Source organism: Hemiscyllium ocellatum, chromosome 10, assembly GCF_020745735.1.
Source record: "Hemiscyllium ocellatum isolate sHemOce1 chromosome 10, sHemOce1.pat.X.cur, whole genome shotgun sequence".
NCBI classification, from domain to species: domain Eukaryota; kingdom Metazoa; phylum Chordata; class Chondrichthyes; order Orectolobiformes; family Hemiscylliidae; genus Hemiscyllium; species Hemiscyllium ocellatum.
The window spans coordinates 86,581,769-86,603,618 of record NC_083410.1 but is presented as its reverse complement, the minus strand read 5'-3'; the positions used below and the strand labels follow the sequence as shown (position 1 = coordinate 86,603,618).

Below are 21,850 nucleotides of genomic sequence, written 5' to 3'. Positions count from 1 at the left end.
TGATGGTCTCCCAGGAGAATTTTACAAGGAGTTTATAGGGATTCTGTCAGGGCTGATGCTGGAAATGTATAATCACTTGATGTATATGCTTGAATGCCTACCACCATCTTAGAGAAGCTAATATTTCCTTAATTCTTAAGAAGGGGAAGGTTCCTAAGGACTGCGCCCCCACCTATTAAATTCACAATTCAAAATTCTAAGATTTTGGCACAGAGATCGGAAAAGCTGTTGCCCTATATTGTCAAAGAGGACCAGACAGGTTTTATCAGGGGCTGTAGTTCTTCTAACAATATTAGAAGGTTGCTGAATATGACCTAAGCATGTCAGCAACAATCGATACAGGGGTTGATGATTTCCTTAGATGCAGAGAAAGCAACTGACCGGGTGGAACAGCCATCTCTTTTTTTATGTCCTCGAGTAGTTTGGATCAGGCAGGATCTTTGCTGGCTGGATGGAGGTTTTATCTTGCCACCCTCTGGCCGCAGACATCACCAACAGGGTGAAACCTGGGAATTTTAGGATTGGTAGGGGTGTTAGCAAGACTGGCCCCCCCTCACCACTATTGTTTATGTTGGTGGTAGAGCCACTTGGCAGAGGCCATTCGTCAGAATGTCCACATAACCGCTCCAGAAGTGGGATCAAGGGTACACAAGATTACACTGTATTCAGATGATGTCCTTCTGTTTTTAAACCGAACCCCATGACCTCCATACCCCATCTGATACAAAGTATTAATTCTTTGGGGGTATTTCAGGATAAGATCAACTTTCCAAAGTCGGAGGCTATGCCTTTGGGGGACCTCAAGGAAGTGCCAGAGGTTGAAGGTGGCCCGAGGTTCCCCTTTAAGTGGTCACTGGTGGGTTTCTGATACCGAGCTATCATTATTACCCACATGTTTAATTGGTTATTTTGGCCTAATTTTGCTCACCTGCTTGACAATATTAGGCAATATCTTCAGAGATGGGATGCTCTTCCAATTTCATGGTTCGGCCAAATAGCCCTTAAGATGAATATCCTCCCTCGTTTGCTTTATCCTATGCATATGCTCCCTATGTTGTTTCCCAAGTCAACGTTGGGGAAACTTATGGGTTGGTTTAGTTTCTTCATCTGGTGTCATGGGTGGCCCCTCAAATTTACTAAGTTGCAGTTGCCGCAACAATGGGAAGGAATTGATTTCCCAGACATCAAGAGGTATTAATTCTGTCCCATGCTGTCCTGTGCACACAATTGGACAGGTACTGATCTAGACTCAATATAACTGGATATCGAGGCTTCCCAGGCAAAGTGCCCGCTTATTAACCTGTTGTTCACAGATAAGATTAGGACAGTTATGGACCACTGCCAGAACCCCATTGTTAATAGTACAGTCAAGGCATGGAGGGCAATGCCTCAGAGTGAAGGCTGCTTATCCAAGACTTCACCACTCACTCCAATAGTTGGTATGCTGGGGTTCCAACCAGGGATGATGGACTCGGGGTTAAAAATTTGGGCAGCAAGAGTGTTTCAGTTCGGGAGACTTGTTTGAGGGGAGTTTGTGATGTCTTTCCAGCAACTGAACAGCAAAGACAGGCTGTCCAGGAGAGAGACCTTTTCCATTTTCTCAGGTTAGGGATTTCATCCAGAAGACGACTACCCTTCTCAGGAAGCCATATAAGGCAAATACAGAGGGGTTGGTGCTACGTGTCACAGCACCCTTTCAGTTAGTGCCCTCTATTGCCTGCTGGGTGGTAGGGCCTGGCAGAATATTAATCGGTTGTGAGAGATTTGGGAGCAAGAACTAGGAGTGGAGATTTCTTCTGCAACGTGGGAGGACATATGGGAGAACGTGCAAAAGATCTCTATTTGTAATTTTTAATTGTTATGCAGTTAAAAGTTCTGCACAGAGTTCAGTTGGCACCGGACTGTCTGGAGATGCACCTTTTTTTTTAAATTTTGCCAATGTGCCCAAATGTAAACTAAATCTAGGTGCTATTACCCATTGCTTCTGGACATGCCACAGGCTCAGTGTCTTTTTCATGTGCACGCAGTTCAGAGACACAGTGAAAGACAACAGGTGTACAAACCTTTATTCAACTTCCACCACCAAGAAGAAAGGAAACACCAGGGTGGCCAGTGACAAGCAGTGCCCTTCTCAGAGGGCAATGCCGAGTGATCAAGCAGTGAAAGGGAGGGCAGGGATTAAACCAAAATAGAGTTGGAGGGGAAAATAATACACTCCACTCCCTGCAGTGTCCACCTTACTGTGAAAATCTCGAAGGTGTTTGTGGACACCGTGTGCTCCTTCTCCAGGGACACCCAGGCTCTGACATAATCGTAGAAGAGGGGCAGGCAATCGGCCATAACACCCGCCTTCACAGCCCGCTGCCTGGGTTTATGGGCAGTTTGGCCAGGCCCAGGAGCAGAATAGAGGAGGTCCTGACCTACCCTCCCCTCAAAGATCAGGAGCATGGGACTGAAGTGCAACCAAAAACAGAGGAGAAGGTTTTTAAGGAAATCAAAAAGGGAGTACAAACGCCCACACCCAATATATACATGGTCCACAGACTCCACAGAACAAGCAGTTGGGCCGGGAGTCAGTGAACCACCGCAATTTGCAGTTGCAGGGTACTGCCGCATGCAGCACCCTCCACTCCAAATCCCCAAGAAAAAGGGGGAGGACCACCGCTTAGAGATCCTTCCACTGGGGATCCCCACTGCCCAGTGGCAAATGAGCATGCCAAGGCGTGTCCGGGTGATGAAGACTCTGTTTTATTGGAGCGATCGGGAGGGTATTGAGGACTGAAGTAAAGTAGACCTGATACCTCTCTTCCGAGGTCTACCAAATTTATCTTTAGATGGGCATGGGAAGAAACTATATATTATTACTTACTGTGCACAGAAGATTATTCTGATGAATTGGGTACCCGAGAACCCAATGGGCTTGTTGGGCTGGTGGAAATTAATTATGGAGCACATTCCCTTGGATTTTTTCACAAATATGGTGCACCACACAACAGACCTTTCTTTCTTTTTAAAGGCATGACAGCCCTTTTTGAGTTATTCATATACAGATCTGTCTGCGATCTTAACTAGGACATGCATTTAACCAGGGTGGTTAGGTTTGCTGAGTCCTTTTTGTGGGGGTGAGGGGGGGGGGGCACGGTGGAAGAGAGAGAGAATCTCCCGAGAGAGTGTTTTTTTGTTCTTATTAGTCACTTATTTATCGGTGTTATGTTTTGTTTTGTATTATAGGGTAGGTTAATAGTTAGTAGACAGTAGTTGTCTTGTAATTTGCATTTTTAATTATACTGATACATAAAGTTATTGAAAATATTACAAAAATTTGTAAAGTCAAAAAAGGTTTTTGCGAATAAATATACTTACAAAAACAAAAGATTGGAGAGTCAATCATAAAAGATGAGATTATGGAGTATTTGAAAGTGCATGGTAAAATAAGGCTGAGCCAGCAGAGCTTTATCAAGGCAAGGCCATGCCTGATAAACGTCAAAATTCCTTGACGACGTAACCAGCAAGACACAGGAGAACCAGTGGACTTCAGCTATATGGATTTCCAGAAGACTACTAAATAAGAGCCCACGGTGTTAGGAACAAGGGAGTGACATGGGTAGAAGACTGGCTGACTGGCAGAAGACAGACAGGAGGTATAAAAGCGGTCTTTCTTAGGACGGCAGCCAGTGTCTAGTGGAATCCCACACAAGTCTGAGTTGGGACCACAACTATTCACATTAAACATGAACAATCTGGACAAAGGAACGGGGGGCATTGTTGCGAGGTTTGCAGATGAGGAAACAGGGAGGCTGCAAAAGGACTTGGACAGCTAGGCAACTGGGCAAAGAAGTAATAGATGGAATGCAATATGGGAAAAGGGTGAAGTTATGCAATTCGATAGGAAGAGGCATAACCTACTTTCTACATGGGGAAAGGCTTCAGAAATCTGAAGCACCATAGCACTTGGGAGTCCCAGTCCAGGATTCTTAGGTCTAACATGCAGAATTATAAGATAGCTCGGAAGGCAAATGCTACATTAGCATTCATTTCAACAGGGCTAGAATACAAGAGCAGAGATGTGTTATGCTAAGGGCCATATCTTTGAGAACTGACATTTAAACAACACTGCATACGGAGTGAAACAAAAAGAGGAAACACTTTTTTTGCACAAAGTGGTGGCAGCCAGTTCAAAAGGAATTTTAACCAATTTGCAAAACCAAAGAATCTGAAGACTCACCACTTAACTGCCAATGTCAATGCTACTGGTGCCATCTAATAACAGTTGCAACTTGGAGTCTGTTCTTCAAAATAAAACCAAAAACTAATGTACATTCTCTTAAAAAAAGTTGGTTATTTTTTAATCTTTTTGATTTTATTCTCTACTTCCAATCTGTGTTTCATTTCGACTTCTTAAATTTAGTAATTAATAAACTCACTCTTGGTGTATTCAAAGAAGCTTGGCTCCATTTAAAACTGGAGTACAGTTTCATCGGGAGATAGACATCTACAAGGAAAGGATCCCTGGTAAAATAACCTCATCAGGACCAGAGTTTAAGGCTTTGGTCAGACTGCGTTTGGAGCAGTTTTGGGCCCTTTATCCAAGGACAGATGTGCTCGTGTTGAAAGGAGTCTAGAGGGGGTTTACAAGAACTCGCCTGTGAATAAATTGTTTGCTGCAAGAGGAGCAATTTAGGACTCTGGGCCTGTACTTAATGCAGTTTAAAAAAACAGTGTGGGCAGCGGGGGGGGGGGAAGAAGAGGGGCAGAGATCTCTTCATAACTTACAGAAGGAGGCCTGGATAGAGTTCACATGGAAAAGATGTTTGCACCTAAGGGATGACCCTTAAAGAATTGAGATGAGGGGGAGCTTGGGTAAATCTGTGGAACTCATTACCACAGAAGGCAGTGCAGGCCAGGTCATCGAATGCATATAAGATGATAGGCTCTTCATGGGTGGGGAAGAAGGGTTATGGCAGGTAAGAGGCAAGACAATGTGGTTGGGAAGCAAATGATCAAATGGTAATGCAGACTCAAGGTGGGCCGAATGGTCTGACTATTTTAATGGTTTAAATCCTGTATTTAACATTTTCATTATCCACCTGGAAAAAGATTCTTTGCTGGAACGCATGTCGTTCAGATAGGTAGGAATAGAACAACAAACAAAAAGTTACAATTGACAGCTAAACAATTTCTCTTGCCCTGAAAGATCTATTTTTATTTCTGGTGCTGAATAGTGACCTTGGAGTGCAGGTTCATTGCTCCTTTAAAAGTACAGTGACAGGTATATAGGATAGTGAAGGTGGCCTTTGGTAATTTTTCCTTTATTAGACAATGTATTGAGTACAGGAGTTGGGAGATCATGTTGTAGCTGTACAGGACATTAGTTAAGATTAGAGTGGTGCTGGAAAAGCACAGCAGGTCAGGCAGCATCAGAGCAGCAAAATTGACATTTCGAGCAAAAAGCCTTTCATCAGTTTTCCTGCTCCTGATGCAGCCTGACCTGCTGTGCTTTTCCAGCACCACTAATCTGGAGTCTGATCTCCAGCATCTGCAGTCCTCACTTTCGCCCAGGACATTAGTTAGGCCACTGTTGGAATGCTGTGTTCAATTCTGGTCTCCTTCTTATCGGAAAGATGTTGTGAAACTTGAAAAAGGGTTCAGAAAGGATTTACAAGGATGTTGCCAGGGTTGGAGGATTTGAGGTTGAGGTTCAATAGGCTGGGACTGTTTTCCCTGGAGTGTCAGAAGCTGAAGGGTGATTAGATTACTTACAGTGTGGAAACAGGCCCTTCGGCCCAACAAGTCCACACCAACCCGCCGAAGCGCAACCCACCCATTCCCCTACATTTACCCCTTTAACTAACACTACGGGCAAATTAACCCTGCACATTTTTGGACTGTGGGAGAAAACCGGAGCACCTGGAGGAAACCCACGCTGACACGGGGAGAATGTGCAAACTCCAAACTCAGTCAATCGCCTGAGTCGGGAATTGAACCCGGGTCTCTGGCGCTGTGAGGCAGCAGTGCGAACCACTGTGCCACCATGCCGCCCACAAATCTTAGAGGTTTATAAAATCATGAGGGATGGTGTAGGTAAAGGCAGAATCAAACATTTGAGGTTTGATTCACAAGCCAGAATTCACCAAATTACTGTACACCACTTTCATCATCACTTGGCCACAGACAGAAACTTCCAACTAATTGAGAACAGGGCAACAATAAAATGTTATAACCCTCAAACTGTTTCAATAATCTAACAGTATTTCTTGCTAAATAAGAATGATAAACATCTCAATCCAACCAACTGTCAACACCACAGGAATATACCTTGTTAAAATTTTAAGAAAATAAAACTTGCATTTATATCACGCTTGCCATGACCACTGGATGTCACAAAATTTCAGCCCATTTTACAACCTGTTCAGGTCTTTTGAAGTCTAGGCAATGTTAAACCAAGTGACCAATTTGCCCACAAACTAATTTATTGTAGCTGGACTTCAGTGACCTTCTTGAATGTAAAGCATCATTTTAAACAGATCATCCAAGAGCCAACATCTCTGTGCATTTATAAAGGGAATGTTGCATTGTCAAAGGCTCAGCCTTGAATCCAGAATCTTAGCAGTCAAAAGGGAAGAGTGCTACTAACTGAGCCAAATAGTTAGCACTCAACTCCCTGTCAAAAAAAAAACGTGGTGAAGGGCTTTTGCCCAAAACAATGACTTTCCTGCTTCTTGGAAGTTGCCTGACGTGCTGTGCTTTTTCTGCGCAACAATATTCAACTCTGACTCGCCACAATCTGCAGTCCCCACTTTCTCCTACTCAACTCACGATATTGTTTGAAGAAATTAAAAGGTAAAGACTGAACATCCATTCATAAATATTGTTGGTTTTCATCAAAATTTTTTTAAAAAGGATTTTAAAAAATCCAAAAAATGAACTCGTTCGTGCTGATAAACACACAACTTTACATGGTAATGGGCAGATTGATTGAGGGAGGTGACCTCTTCAGGATCAAACAGAATGGAAGTGGAGCCAGAAAAAAAAATGTTAACACTGCTTGTTGAGAAACTAAAGCATTCTAACTAACTATACAAAAGTTAGCAAATTTCAACACCATCATCCTCATGCAGCAAAAACAGCCAAATAGTCAGACTAGATTTCAGTTGTTAATTTAATCAATGTCTTACAAGGAGAAATTGTGGTATAACTATACTTGCACATTTCTAAAATGTTTGCTCCCTCAAAACGTACAAGGGATTTGTATTTGAAACCCATCATTCCCAGTTTTGTTTCAACCCCATCTCCCCATGACTGAGCATTTTGTTCAAACAAATATACTACATGCTCACACCCAAAAAAAGTGTACCCTTCTTCCCATGAGCACAACATGAACATGCCCAATTTGCACCTGCCATTCCCGTATGGAACATTAAAGAAAAGCTGGGAGCACAGAGACAGATCATTACTTAGACTGACTGAAACCCACTCAAACAGCAGCAGTAAATGACACTTATGTAGTAATCACCAAACCTCCTTGAACCACCCATTCTGAATCCATGACCTCTATACGAAAAATGCACACCAAACACCACAAATTGCAAGTTCCCCTCCATATCAATCATCCTTACTCCAAGTCACTGTTCCAAAATAGTGGAATTCTCTTCATATTAGCAGTGTTCATATGAACTGCAGCAGTTCAAGAAGGCACCATCACCTCCTCCAACATAGTATATTAGGTATTGACCTACCAATTACTCCTCTAGATCATGACACAAATCCAAAGACATTCCAAGACACCTCAATTTTGTGCCAAGAATACAAACTACAACTTTGTTGCTACCACAAGCTAGATGCACAGCAAAAAAGTTAAAAATCAGACTAAAAATGCATGTTTGTTAAAAGAGAGAAGTAGGAACAAAGGCAACAATATTGTGAACATGAACAATACTTTGGTACCAGACTCAACCTTTTCTTTCTGCCTTATATTTGTAAAATTGGAGTCAACACTGGAGCATCCTACAGAAAGGCGGAGTGTTTAGGCATACTACAGTATTTCGGAAGTCGAATCAAGTCTTCTATATTGAAGTTTCCCTCTGAAATAAACATAGAGATCCCACGGTACAACTGTGAACTGCACCATATCTTTCTGTTAAGGTAACTAATATTAATTCAATAATCAACATAATAATCAGATTACCTACTCATCATCTCATTACTGTTTCTGGGATCTTGTTGCATATAAAACTGCCAGTCGTGTTCCCACTCTATCACAGTGACAACACACCATGGATGTCTAAGTGCTTTGGGAGTACTGGAGGCCCTGAAAAATTGCTTTATAAATGTAAGGTCATTCTTTCTCTTGCAAAAAACCATGGAGCTGTAAATCATGTGTACAATACAAACTTCTGCCTGCTCTTTTGGAAACAAACTGTTTGTAAAGTGTTCTTTTGTAAATGAGATTTCCAATTCGAAAGCATAAACACAATAATCCTAGTTCTGAGAGAGAGAAGTTGTTGGGCAAGGTGGGTGTCTTTCAGTCAGTCAACCTAAGAAACGGTCTGTCTGTGGGCTCCCAAGTTTTTATGGTGTATAAAGGAGAAGCAGGTGCAAATTGAGCAGATTCAAAGTGTCCATATAATTCTATTTCTTTCAGCGAAAATTATGTATTTGAACAGCATTTCACCTTGCACAATTTTTGTTTTCATTTCTAGTGACTTTTCTTTTCTCTAAATGCACAAATAAAGAGCATTGCCATGGGTTTGGACATGGCTGATAACAAGGCGTGGATATTAAAACCAAGTACACACAGAGTCCAAGTCCAGATTCATAAATTGGCCCATGTGGAATTTTCTACAGCATGACAACAGGGGTAACACAGTGGCTCAGTGGTTACCACTGCTGCCTCACAGCACCAGGGTCCCTGGTTAGATTCCAGCCTTGGGCAACTGTGTGTGGAGTTTGCACAATTCTCCCAGTGTCTGCGTGGGTTTCCTCCAGGTGCTCCGGTTTCCTCCCACAGTCCTTGGGAGGTCATGTTGCGGCTGTACAGGACATTGGTTAGGCCGCTGTTGAAATGTTGCGTGCAATTCTGGTCCCCTTCCTATTGGAGAGATGCTGTGAAACTTGAAAGGGTTCAGAAAAGATTTACAAAGATGTTGTCAGGGTTGGAGGATTTGAGCTATAGGGAGAGGCTGAACAGGCTGGGGTTGTTTTCCCTGGAGCGTCGGAGGCAGAGGGGTGACCTTAAAGGTTTACAAAATTATGAGGGGCATAGATAAGATAAATAGACAAAGTCTTTTCCCTGGCGTCGGAGAGTCCAGACGCGAAGGCATAGATTTAGGGTGAGAGGGGAAGGATATAAAAGGGACCTAAGGGGCAACCTTTTCACGCCGAGAGTGGTACGTGTACAGAATGAGCTGCCAGAGGAAGTGGTGGAGGCTGGTACAATTGCAATATTTAAGATGCATTTGGATGGGTATATGAATAGGAAGGGTTTGGAGGGATATGGACTGGGTGCTGAGGGTGGAACTAGATTGGGTTGGGATTTCTGGTCGGCATGGACAGGTTGGACCAAATGGTCTGTTTCCATACTGTACATCTCTATGACTACGTGCAGGTCAGGTGAATTGGCCATGCTAAATTGCCCATAGGTGTTAGGTGCATTAGTCCGAGGGGAAATGGATCTGTGTGGGTTACTCTTCAGAGGGTCAGTGTGGACTTGTTGGACTGAAGGGCCTGTTTCCGCACTGTAGGGAATCGAATCTAATCTAATGACACACTGTCATCAGATGCTACAGGGTAGTGGTAGTGAACGAGGAGTGCAGTGTGATGACGACTTTAAAGTTGAATTCCACAGCACAAGCTCAGCATTAAGAGGCATTTGGACAGTGTTTAAAAGAGATGGAAATCATGCAAAAGCTCAGTACACATGGAAATTCAAGTTCAGAAGATTTAGATTTGTAAAAGTTAGACAGCCTGACATGGAGGTATGGTAGTCCAGGGAACATTTGCAACATTGAAGTTCAAAGAAGGGTACCATAATGGATCCCCTCAAGTATTTGAAGTTCTTCCACTACCGAATGGAAAAATTGAATCCATGAATTACAATCTCGATGTTGGTGTCTGAACTAACCATTCTGTAGTGGAAATTCGTTTCTGAACTGCATTCTGTGGGACTCATGAATACAACGAACTAAGTGGATTAATTATGGAGGACAAGCACAGGGTGGAAAACACCATAATTGGCTGATCCTAAGAAGGAAATCAGTGTTTTTTGGGGGGAGAAGGGAATGTGCACAATGGTGGTAATTTTGCATGCAGTTAGACTTAATACTTACACTTCGCCTGTATTATGATTCCATCTATTTATCTTTAGGTAGCCAATTATGTGATATTTCCTTAATTGTTGTGGAGGAGTGAGGATATGCAGTAAAATGTTATGGTCCACTCTGGAATCAATTTAACAGGTTAAGGACTGGTTAAAAATAATGACTAGTGTATGTGCCATGCAGCATTCAATTGTCTTCAGATGTTAACATGATTGCATTTGTAGAACCCTTGCTTTACCGGAAAACCATAGTCCCAAAACATAGACTTCAATACAGAAAAATCAAACTAGAAAGTCTATTGTGATATTAATGGAAGACTATTTTTTCCCCCAGTACTACAGAGTTCACTCAATGGCAAAATGTTTAACTAAAACTCCATCTGCTGTCTCAACTGGATGGAAAAACAATTGCATGACACTATTAAAAAGTGCAGGTAGGATCTTGCTCAATGACCACCACAAAATAAAAATTACATGGCCATTATCAGATTGCTGTGCGTTTCATATACTGCAATTATGGGTACACTTGAAAACTACTTCTTAAACTGTGAAGTGACGTAGGTCTTTCTAAGGTCATGTACAGCAAAATATTGCCCATAGTGTTAGGTACACGAGTCAGGAGTAAATGTAGGAGAATGGGTTACTCCTCAGAAGGTCAGTGTGGACTTCTATTCTTGCAAATGTGACTGGTCCCAGATCTCAAACTGTCATAGCATAACAGATGTCAAACAGAGGTCAGAGACTTTCCACGCGTTAGACTTCAACCTGAATAAGTTCTTTTAACATTAGAGCCATATTGGCACAAAGATACATTGAAAAACAAGCAAGTTTTAGTTGAGAATGGGAAGCCTCTACTTTTGAAATTAGCAAACATGAAGAGTATAATAATTAATGTCAGCATTAACAACCAAGCTAAATAAGGTTGCAGACTTAAGAACCTTTAAACGTGTTGTCAAACATTTTAAACCTTACAGCCACTTATTCTGTCCCCGATCATAACAACCTACAGCATCTTCCTGTTCATAATGTAACATCCTTTCCATATAACTGTCTTTATTCAATTTCTAAGATTACCATTGATAAGGTATAGAAGTTGAACTAATCAACCAAAAAAAAGGAGGACTTTTTACTGCAGACATTGTCCGTTCATTAGTTCTACTTCAAAATTTACACAACCCCACCAATCCTAACAAAGGGCTTTTGCCCGAAACGTCGATTTCGCTGCACTTTGGATGCTGCCTGAACTGCTGTGCTCTTCCAGCACCACTAATCCAGAATATAAAAATAGGCATGTCTTGTTTGAACAAGTCAGGCCACAGTTGGCATATAGTGACAAGCTTTGGTCCCCTTGTCTAAAGATATACTGGCATTGCACACAGTCCAGAGAAGGTTAATTAGATTAGATTCTCTACAGTGTGGAAACAGGCCCTTCAGCTAAACAAGTCCACACTGACCTTCCAGGAGAAAGTGAGGACTGCAGATGCTGGAGATCAGAGCTGAAAAATGTGTTGCTGGAAAAGCGCAGCAGGTCAGGCAGCATCCAAGGAGCAGGAGAATCGACGTTTTGGGCATAAGCCCTTCTTCACGAGGGTGTGCCAAGCAGGCCAAGATAAAAGATAGGGAGGTGGGACTTGGGGGAGGGGCATTAGGAATGCGATAGGTGGAAGGAGATTAAGGTGAGGGTGATAGGCTGGAGAGGGGGTGGGGGCGGAGAGGTCAGGAAGAAGATTGCAGGTCAAGAAGCTGGTGCTGAGTCCGAGGGTTGGGACTGAGATAAAGGAGGAGGAGGGGGTAGAAAAAGAGGAAAATGAGGAAGCTGGAGGAATTTGCATACATCCCTTGTGGTTGGAGGGCTCCTAGGCAGAAGATGAGGCGCTCTTCCTCCAGGTGTCGTGTAGCCATGGTCTGGCGAGGGAGGAGGCCAAGGACCTGCATGTCCTTGGCAGAGTGGGAGGGGGAGTTAATGTGTTCAGCCACAGGGCGGTTGGGTTGATTGGTGCGGGTGTCCCAGAGGTGTTCACTGAAACTTTCCGCAAGTAGGCGGCCTATCTCCCCAATGTAGAGGAGGCCACATCGGGTACAACGGATGCAGTAAATGGTGTGTGTGGAGGTGCAGGTGAATTTGTGATGGATATGGAAGGATCCTTTGGGGCCTTGGAGGAAAGTAAGCGGGGGGGGGGGCACAAACTTTGCATTTCTTGTAGTTGCAGGGGAAGGTGCCGGGAGTGGAGGTTGGGTTGGCGGGGGGTGTGGGAGCGACGGAGGGAGTGGTCTTTCCGGTACGCTGATAGGGGAGTGGAGGGGTCTGTATGGAGGTGGCGGAAATGACGAAGGATGATCCGATGTATCTGAAGGTTGGTGGGGTGGTAGGTGAGGGCCAGTGGAGTTCTGTCCTGGTGGCGTTTGGAGGGGTGGGGTTCAAGGGCGGAAGAGATGCATTGGAGAGCATCGTTGATCACATCGGAGGGGAAATTGCAGTCTTTGAAGAAGGAAGCCATCTGGGTTGTTCGGTATTGGAATTGGTCCTCCTGGGAGCAGATGCGGCGGAGGCAAAGGAATTGGGAATATGGGATGGCATTTTTACAGGGGGAAGGGTGGGAGGAGGTGTAATCTAGGTAGTCGTAGGAGTTGGTCAGTTTATAGTGAATGTCCGTGTTGAGTCGGTCGCTCAGATAGAAATGGAGGTGTCTAGGAAGGGGAGGGAGGAGTCTGAGACGGTCCAGGTAAAAGACAAGAATGGACATACTGGAGCCCATCATTTTATTTGTCAACATTGGATATGACAGGTGAGAGACATCCCCCTTGCAACAGTTTATAACCCAAAGTATATCCACATGCAGCATCAGCTACAGTCTTGAAGTTCTATTGTTTAATAAGCCAAAAAGTTAGCCTTTTTTATAATTACACCAATCATGCCAATTATTCTTTCAGACCATCAGCTTGGTCCAGAGTATCCGAAGAAGTCCGGAGACTTTCTGATCAACCTTGGAATCCAGCATAATCAAGTATTACGATGGCAGCAACACAATAATTGTGTTCTTTATATTTAGTTATTTTTATAGCAATTAATTACACGACTGCTTTCTACAATCTTTATAAGAATGGTCCCAGGAATGCAAAGCTTAACATGAAGAATGTTTGAGGACTCAGGGTCTATAATCAATGGAGTTTAAAAGGATGAAGGGGGAATTAATTCAGTATTCTGTATCTTTCAATGGCCTGAACAGAATAGATGCTCAGATGATGTTTCCACTGGTAGGACAGACTAGGACCAGAGGGCACAGCCTTCGAGTGAAGGGAAGATCTTTTAAAACAGAGGTAAAAAAGAAACTTCTTCAGCCAGAGTCATGAATCTGCAATTCATTATCCCAGAGGTCAATGGAGTCAGGTCAGAGTATATTTAAGATGGAGATAGATAGATTTCTTTATTGTCAAGGGGAATAAAAGGTAATGGGGAGAAAGCAGGAGAATGGGGTTGAGAAGCTTATCAATCATGATTGAATGGCAGAGTAGACTCAGTGGGCTGAATGGTATAATTTCTGCTACTATGTCTTATGGTCTTATCAATGTACAGCTTTTTCTACTTATCTGACAAATAATTACAGTATTCCAAAGTGTTCCCCACTCCAAAAAGATGGAGATTCGTTGAGTTAGATCAGATATTTCACTTGAGTGTTTCAGAAATCACAAAAACTACCAGTGCTAATATTAAAACAATTCACAAAAACTACACTCAAGAGTCAGGACAACCAAGCATTAAATTTCTGGAAAAGCTCAGCAGTTCTGACAAAGGATCACTGGACCTGAAACGTTAACTCTGATTTTTCTCCACAGATGCTGCCAAACCTCAGCATTTCCAGCAATGTTCCTCCCACAGTCCAAAGATGTGCGGGTCAGGTGAATTGGCCATGCTAAATTACCCATAGTGTTAGGTTAGGGTGGGTTGCGCTTCGGCGGGTCGGTGTGGACTTGTTGGGCCGAAGGGCCTGTTTCCACACTGTAAGTAGTCTAGTCTAATCTAAGAGTTCTTCTGATTTAAATTAAAAAAAACAGAATCAAGCTTATCCTGAAGATACTTGGTCATTTCCATTCTTTTTTCAAAATTGAGATTTACTTGACCAAAATTGTTGACAATTCTATCTCACTTGCCCAATAATCCCTTCCAGGTATCAGGCTACTTTTTAACGTCATAAAGTCCACAATTTGCCTTCAATCGAACCTTTCACTAAAAGCAGCACACAGGCTTGAAACTTGAAATCTCAGTCTCGCATTCACTTTCATTCTGTTCACCGTCCAAAACCCCATAAGCAAAAACCACATGATGAACATGCACCATGTTGCAACTGATTCCAAAATACCCCGACCCCAAAGTAATTTGCAACACAGTAACCACAAGGGGGAAATAGAACTCACTAAGGAAGAAGATCAAAACATATCAGGTATAACTTCACTTAATTATAGTTTAATATGTCGAAAGCTAATAACTGTGATAACCAATAGCAAAAATTCGTATGCACACAATAAAAGTTGCTTCCGAAACAGAATGTCATATCATAATCAGCAAAATACGATTCAAAAAAGTCAAATTCACCAAATTAACAAACTTATTTGTCAAACCAGTTGACAATGGTACAGGAAACAACATATTTCTTTCACAAGTTCTCCGTTCCTATTACTGAAATATTTAACTGATTTAATATAAAAATGCCTGTAAAACGGCATTTTAGCATCCTTCACTGCTGCTCTAAAATATCAAAAACATCAGGTCCATGGTTCGATACGTCAAGCCTCGAATTTCTTGGAAAAAAAACTACAATAAATCTCGCAAATTCATAATTCAAATATAAACACATACTGGAGCTTCAAAATAACTTTTACCTTCCGTAGAGCAGCGACGAGTAGACCCCGCCATTTGGGTGCATTGTCCTCACTGAAGAAATCGTACTGTTGTTGTGGCTGCTGCATGGTGCAGCCTCCGGCCCCCGGACGCGCACCCGCAGCCTTTTTTCAGTCAGTAAGATTGGACGTTTTCTTCTTTGATCGCCACTCCTAGGACCGATCTTAAAATTATTCTCTTCCTCCGCCTTTTGCTCCCTGTCCGACTTCTAAAGCGTTCGCCGACAGCTTCTTATTCGCACAGCCCCCCACCACCCCTCCCCCCTCCACCCCTCCCCCCTCCCCAAAAGTTTCAAAGTGATCGTTCCCCTTTCTTGTTACCCCCACCAGCCCCTTCTGCTGTCGTCGCTGGTGCTCCCGTTCACCTCTCTCGCACGCCGGGGACACCATTCGGCTGCAAAGCAAACGGCGAGACGCTGGACACGACAGCCAACCAACGGCTCAGGCTCGAGACGAGGGAGGGGGGTGGGGGCCGCGAGAGTAAGACGGCGCGATCTCGAGACGAAAATTCAACGGTCGCCCTGGATCGAGGCGGGGGAGCCAGTCGCCAGCTGACCTATATACACACATAAATTTCGATTTGTCTCTCTTCCACCACCACCCCTCCCCTCTTTGAAACTCCCTTTTCACTGGTGTGAACGCCCACGATTACATATTGAGAGCCAACCCCCCGAGGCGTCAAATACTGGCCGAGAATAATTTTTAAAAAGGAGAAACAAGTCACCCCTTCTAACGATAAATATAACAAAAATATCCCGTGTGTTCTTCAAACTTGAGAGCTTCAAACGTCTGCGCATGCGGCCGGATAGCCAGGGGGCCGCATTTTCTTTCTCAACCCAACACGGAAAAGGAACAGGAGAAAAGATTGCCCTGTTTACGCTGCCGTGTTCCGTGCATTCTGGGAAACAGAGTTCATTCTTGATTGCAATTGCAGCAAGTTTATTCACGTTAATAATTTCATTGAGTGTGGCTTTCCTGAGCGAACGATCCTTAGGACTGATCCATTAAAAAAACTGAATCATTTTTTAAAAAAATACAAATACGTCAGCTAACAGCAGGACTCCTGAATATTGATGTTTTCTCTAGCTTTGCTCCGGATATTATCATTGTTGAGATGATCTAACGGACCGAAGGCAACACAAAGCAGGTAAAGGAGGGCTTGGATGGCCAAAGAACATTTCCTGACGTCCGTACTGCAGCAACTTGGTGAACTATAAACGACGTGGACGAGAATGTAGGAGGCATGATTAGTAAGTTAGTGGATGACACCAAAATTGGTGGTTTAGTGGACAGTGAAGAAGATTTTCTAAGAGCACAATGGGATCTTGATCAACTGGGCCAGTGGGTTGAGAAATGGCAGATGGTTTTTAATGCAGATAAATTTGCTAACACAGCTGCCCTGCTGTGGGAAGGATGTTCTTAAACTGGAAAGATTGCAAAAAAGAGTTACAATAATGTTACTTAGACTGGAGGGTTTCAGTTATAAGGAGGCTGAGATGTTTTTGCCATGGGGTATAGGAAACTGAGGGGTGACCTTATAGAGGTTTTATAAAGTCATGAGAGGCATGAATAAAGTGAATAGTCAAGGCCTTATCCCCGGTGTAAGGGATCCAAAACAAAAGGGCATAGACTTGAAGTGAGAGGATAAACATTTAAAAGAGACCTGAGGGGTAATGTTTTCACAGAGTGTGGTGCGTGTATGGAACAATCTGCCAGAGGAAGTGGTAGACGTGAGTACAATTACAACATTTAAAAGACATTGGAGAGGTGCATGGATGGGAATGGTTGAGAGGGATACAGGCTAAACGCAGGCAAATGGAATAGTTCAGTTTAGGAAACCAGATCAGCAGAGACAAGTTGGGCTGAAAGGTCTGTTCCCCCGCTATATGACTCTAAAGTCGAACTTTCAACTGATGCCAGGACTTCTGTTTAGCATTTTGACAAGATGAGAATTGAGTAATGCTATGTTTATGTAATTTAAGGTGTATAAAGAAAATGGGTGTTTGTGGCTTTGCAGAGAACTTTCTTCAACTGCCGAAAACTGGATTCCTCTGTGTACCCTTGAATAAGAATTGTAACATTGATTCTGGTAGTTTGTCAGCTTGCACCACTGCAATATTGGCCTCGTTGGCAAAGTATTGTGTAACATTGCTGGGACCAGGCCTCCAAACTGATAAATATATTTTAGTAAGGCAGCAGTATTTTGCAACAGTCTTCAGCCAGTAGTACCAAGTGGATGATCCATCTTGTACTCCTCCAGGTGTCCCCAGTGTGAGAGATGCCAGTCTTCAGCCAATGCAGTTCACTCCATGTGATGTCAAGAAAGGCAGTCAATGGGCCCTGACAACATTCTGGCAATAATACTGAGGATATGCTGCAGAACTTGTTGCACCCCAAGCTTAGCTGTTATAGAACATAGAACAATACGCGCAGAACAGGCCCTTCGGCCCTCAATGTTGCGCCAACCTGTGAACTAATCTAAGCCCATTCCCTGACACTATCCCATCATCATCCATATCTTTATCCAAGGACCATTTAAATGCCCCTGATGTGGCTGAGTTAACTACACTGGCAGGCAGGGCATTCCACACCCTTAACACTCTGAGTAAAGAACCTGCCCCTGACATCTGTCTTAAATCTATCACCCCTCAATTTGCAGCTATGCCCCCTCATTATAATGGTCACTCTCTCCACACTCACCTACCACTAAATCAAATGCCTGGCCTGGTTCATTACCAAGTACCAGATCCAGTGTGGCTTCCCATCTTGTCAGCCCTTCAACATACTGTCAGGACACCTTCCTGCACACATTGGACAAAAACTGATGCATCTGATGTACTAGAGTTATAGCATTTCCGGTCAATGTTGGGGAAGTTAAAAGTCCCCCATAATGACCACCCTGTTCCTTTCATTCCTACCCAGAATCATTTTGCCAATCCTCTCTCCACATCCCTGGAAATTTGCAGAGGCCTATAAAAAATTCCCAGCAGTGTGACCTCTCCTCTCCTGTTTCTAACCTCAGCCCATAACACCTCAGTAGACGAGTCCTCGTCAAAAGTTCTTTCAGCCACCACTATACTGTCCATGATTAACAAAGCCACATCTCCCTCTCTTTTACCACCTTCCCTGATCTTAATGAAAGGTCTAAACTCTGGAACCTGCAACATCCATTCCTGATCCTGCTCTATCCATGTATCTGAAATGGCCACAACATTCGAAGTCCCAGGTACCTGTCCATGCTGCAAGCTCACTTACCTTATTCCGGATACTCCTGACGTTGAAGTAGACACACTCCAAACCAGCTTGCTGTCTGCCAGCACAATCCTGTGACTGTCCGTGTGAAATCCTGTCTATGTCCTCCCTACTCACATCTTCCTGAGCACTGGAACTACACCACAGGTTCTCATCCCCCTGCTGAGCTAGTTTAACCCAGTACAGCTGCAATACTGGTTTTTCCCTGATGATGTGGAAATTCGCCCACGTGTCCTGTATTCAAAAAGCAGGACAAATCCAATCCAATTAATTTCTGTCCCCATCAATCTACCCTCAATCATTAATAAAGTGATGGACAGTCATAGAATTGGCTCATTGAGTCTGTACTGCCAAAATTACACTACTAGTCCCATTTTCCCACACTAAGCCCATAGCCTTGAATGTTATGACACCTAATGTGCTCATCCCAATACTTTTTTAATGTTGTGAGATTTCCCCACCTCAATTCAGTGCATTATGGACCCCCACTGCCCTCTGGGTGAAAATATTTTCCTCAAATCACCACTAAATCTCCTGCCTTTCACTTTAAAATTATGCTCCCATGATATTGATCCTAAGACTAAGGAGAAAAGCTGCTTTTTATTCACCCTGTCCATGGCCGTCTTAATCTTATCCACCTTATCAAATCCCCTTTCAACTTTCTCTGCTCCAAAGAAAACAGTGTCTTATCCAGCATCTCTTAATAGCTCCATCCCAGGCAATATCCTGATCAATCTCCTTTGTACCCGCTCCGGTGCAATCACATCCTACCTGTAGCATGGTGACCAATAACTGCACGCAGTACTCCAGCTGTAACCCAACCAAAGTTCCATATATTTCCTGTATCATGACCTCTGTATCATGACTGAAAAAGAAAGTATCCTGTATATCTTCTTAAATACCCCCTTAACCTGTCCTGCCACTTTCTGCCAAAGTGCATCACCTCAGAATTATCAGGATTAAATTAGATGTCACTGATCTGCCCATCTGACCAATCCATACATATCGTCCTACAACCTGACACCTTCCTCCTCACTTTGAACTATCTAGCCAACTTTTGTGGCATCTGCAATCTAACTTTTCATCCCCACTCACCCCCAAATTTTCATCTACATCTTTATGAACATTACACACAATAACCACTGATCCCTGTGGTATACCACTACACACCAGGCTCCAGTCACATGAACAGCCTTTCACCACTGCTCATTGTCTCCTATCACACACCCAATTTTGGATCCAACTTGCCAAATTACCCTGGATCCCACAAGATTTTTGCCTTTATCAGTTTTCCAAGTGGGACCTTGTCAACGACTTTGCTGAAATTCAAATAAATTACATTAACTGCCTTACCCTCACCCAAAAATGTGGTCACCTCCTCAAAAAATTCCACTAGATTTGTTAGGCATGACCTCCCTCTGACAAAGTATGTTGACTATCTCTGATCAAAACTTGTCTCTCAAAACAGAGTTTAATTTTGTCCTTCACAGTTTTCTCCAATAGCTTCCCTATCACTGATGCTAAACTCATTGGTCTATAGTTCCTTCATCTTTTTCTACCACCCTTGTTATTGGAAAACATTAGCTGTCCTCAAGACATTAGGTACCTCCCCTATGGCCAGAGATTTAAAAATTTGGGTCAGGGCCCCTGCAATATCCTCCCTCATCTCCCATGGCAGCATGGGATACAACTCATGTGGACATTGAGATATCACTGCTTTAAATCTGCCAAAACCTCCAATAGTTCCTTAGTTCTTATATCTATCTGCTCAAGAACATCACAGTTTAAAGGATATGGGCTAAACGCAGGCAAATGGAACTAGTACAGCTAAGAAAACCTGGTTGGCATGGCTATGTTGAGCTGAAGAGTCTGTTTCCCTGCTGACATTATTCTAAAGTTGAATTTTCAACTGATGCCAGGACGTCTGTTTAGCATTCTCAAATTCTGTACTTGCAGCCTCCTCCTCCTGAGTAAAAACAGAAGTGAAGTTTTAATTTAACACTCTACATATGTCCTGCAGTTTCACGCACAGTTTCTCCTTGGTCCCTAATAGGCCCTCTTTCCTTGGTTATTCTCTTCCCTTGATATGCTTGTAGAATATCTTGGGATTCTCCCTCATCTTGCCCATCAGCATTTTTTCAAACCCTCTCTTTGTTGTCCTACTTGCTTGAACTCCCACACTACACTTTCTATACTCCTCCAGGGCCTCCATTGTTTTGCTCCTTTTGTACCTGTTACGTATTTCTTGTTTTCCTTTTTATTGTCAAGATGTTTTCAACAGTGTGACCAAGCAACACTCACTTAGCAATAACACTCAGGCCAAGTTTGGGTTCTGTGAGACCCACCAAGCTCCTGAGCCCATTACAAATTTGGTTCAATCATTGACAAAAGAGCTGAATTCCAGAGGTGTGGTGAAAGTGACTGCCCTTGACATCAGGACTGTATTTGTCTGAGAATGACATCAAGGAACCTTAGCAAAACTGGAGGCAATGAGAATCATGAAGAAAATTCTCCTTTGATTGGAATCAAGCCTGGCACAAAGATGGATGGTTGTGGTTATTAAAGGTCAGTCATTTTAGTTCCAGAACATCAGCTTCAACTCAGCAGAGCAAGGGAGGCAGCAACATGATAAGTGGGTTTAATAGTTGCAGCTTCAGGGTTTATTGGTTGGGAAAACAAGTCAAACAGTGACATCACAGAGAAGCGGTGAATTTTTTTTTTAAGAAGGGATTAACTGAGAAACCACAAGAATAGGCAAAAGTCAGATCCAATATAATAAAGTAATATAATTAAACAAAGTAGAGTAAGGGAAGTAAAGTTACTGTAAGGGAAGTAAGTGTATAGTGTTCCTGTACTCTGTAAATCTATAATTAATACTTTAAAGAAGGGAAGTAACTGAAGAGCTTAAGGCAAGTCGTGGCAGCAGAGCTTGCACTTGTGATATGCTGCTTCTGTGCTATGTATCAAATCATGAAAGCTCTAGTTGCCCCTCGTGGCCACACAAGCAGGAAGTGTGTCCAGCAACAATGTTGAGTATGTCGTGGACAGCACTATCAGTGAAGTGGTCACACTGCAGGGGAAGAACGAACAGGAAAAAAGAGTGACCACCAAACAGAGTAGAAGAAGGCAGGTACTACAGGGGTGTCTTTTGCTCATCTCCATTTTTAATAGATATTCAGTTTACATACCATCAGAGAAGATGACTGCACATGGGAAATCAGTGTGAACCTTCATGGTATGTGAGTGGGTCTGCTGCACATGAGGGGAGAAAAAAGAAAGGCAGGACAATAATGGTTGGGGTTTCACTTGTAAGGGGAACAGACAGGTATTTCTGCAGCTGCAGAAAGACTTCAGGATGGTATGTTGCCTCCCTAGTGCCAGGGTCGA

General features: G+C 43.1%; 1 protein-coding gene across 3 annotated transcripts in view; it reads right to left on the bottom strand.

Annotated features, from left to right (window-relative positions):
* LOC132819837 (son of sevenless homolog 1) overlaps positions 1–15,454 on the bottom strand; it is a 299,748-nt gene extending 284,294 nt beyond the window's left edge. For all 3 annotated transcript variants that reach the window (XM_060831696.1, XM_060831698.1, XM_060831699.1), the window contains exon 1: positions 15,194–15,454. In XM_060831696.1, the coding sequence (XP_060687679.1) occupies positions 15,194–15,280 (87 nt within the window). In that variant the 5' untranslated portion in view covers positions 15,281–15,454. The remainder of the gene's footprint in view (positions 1–15,193) is intronic.
* Between the last annotated feature and the right edge of the window lie 6,396 nt (positions 15,455–21,850).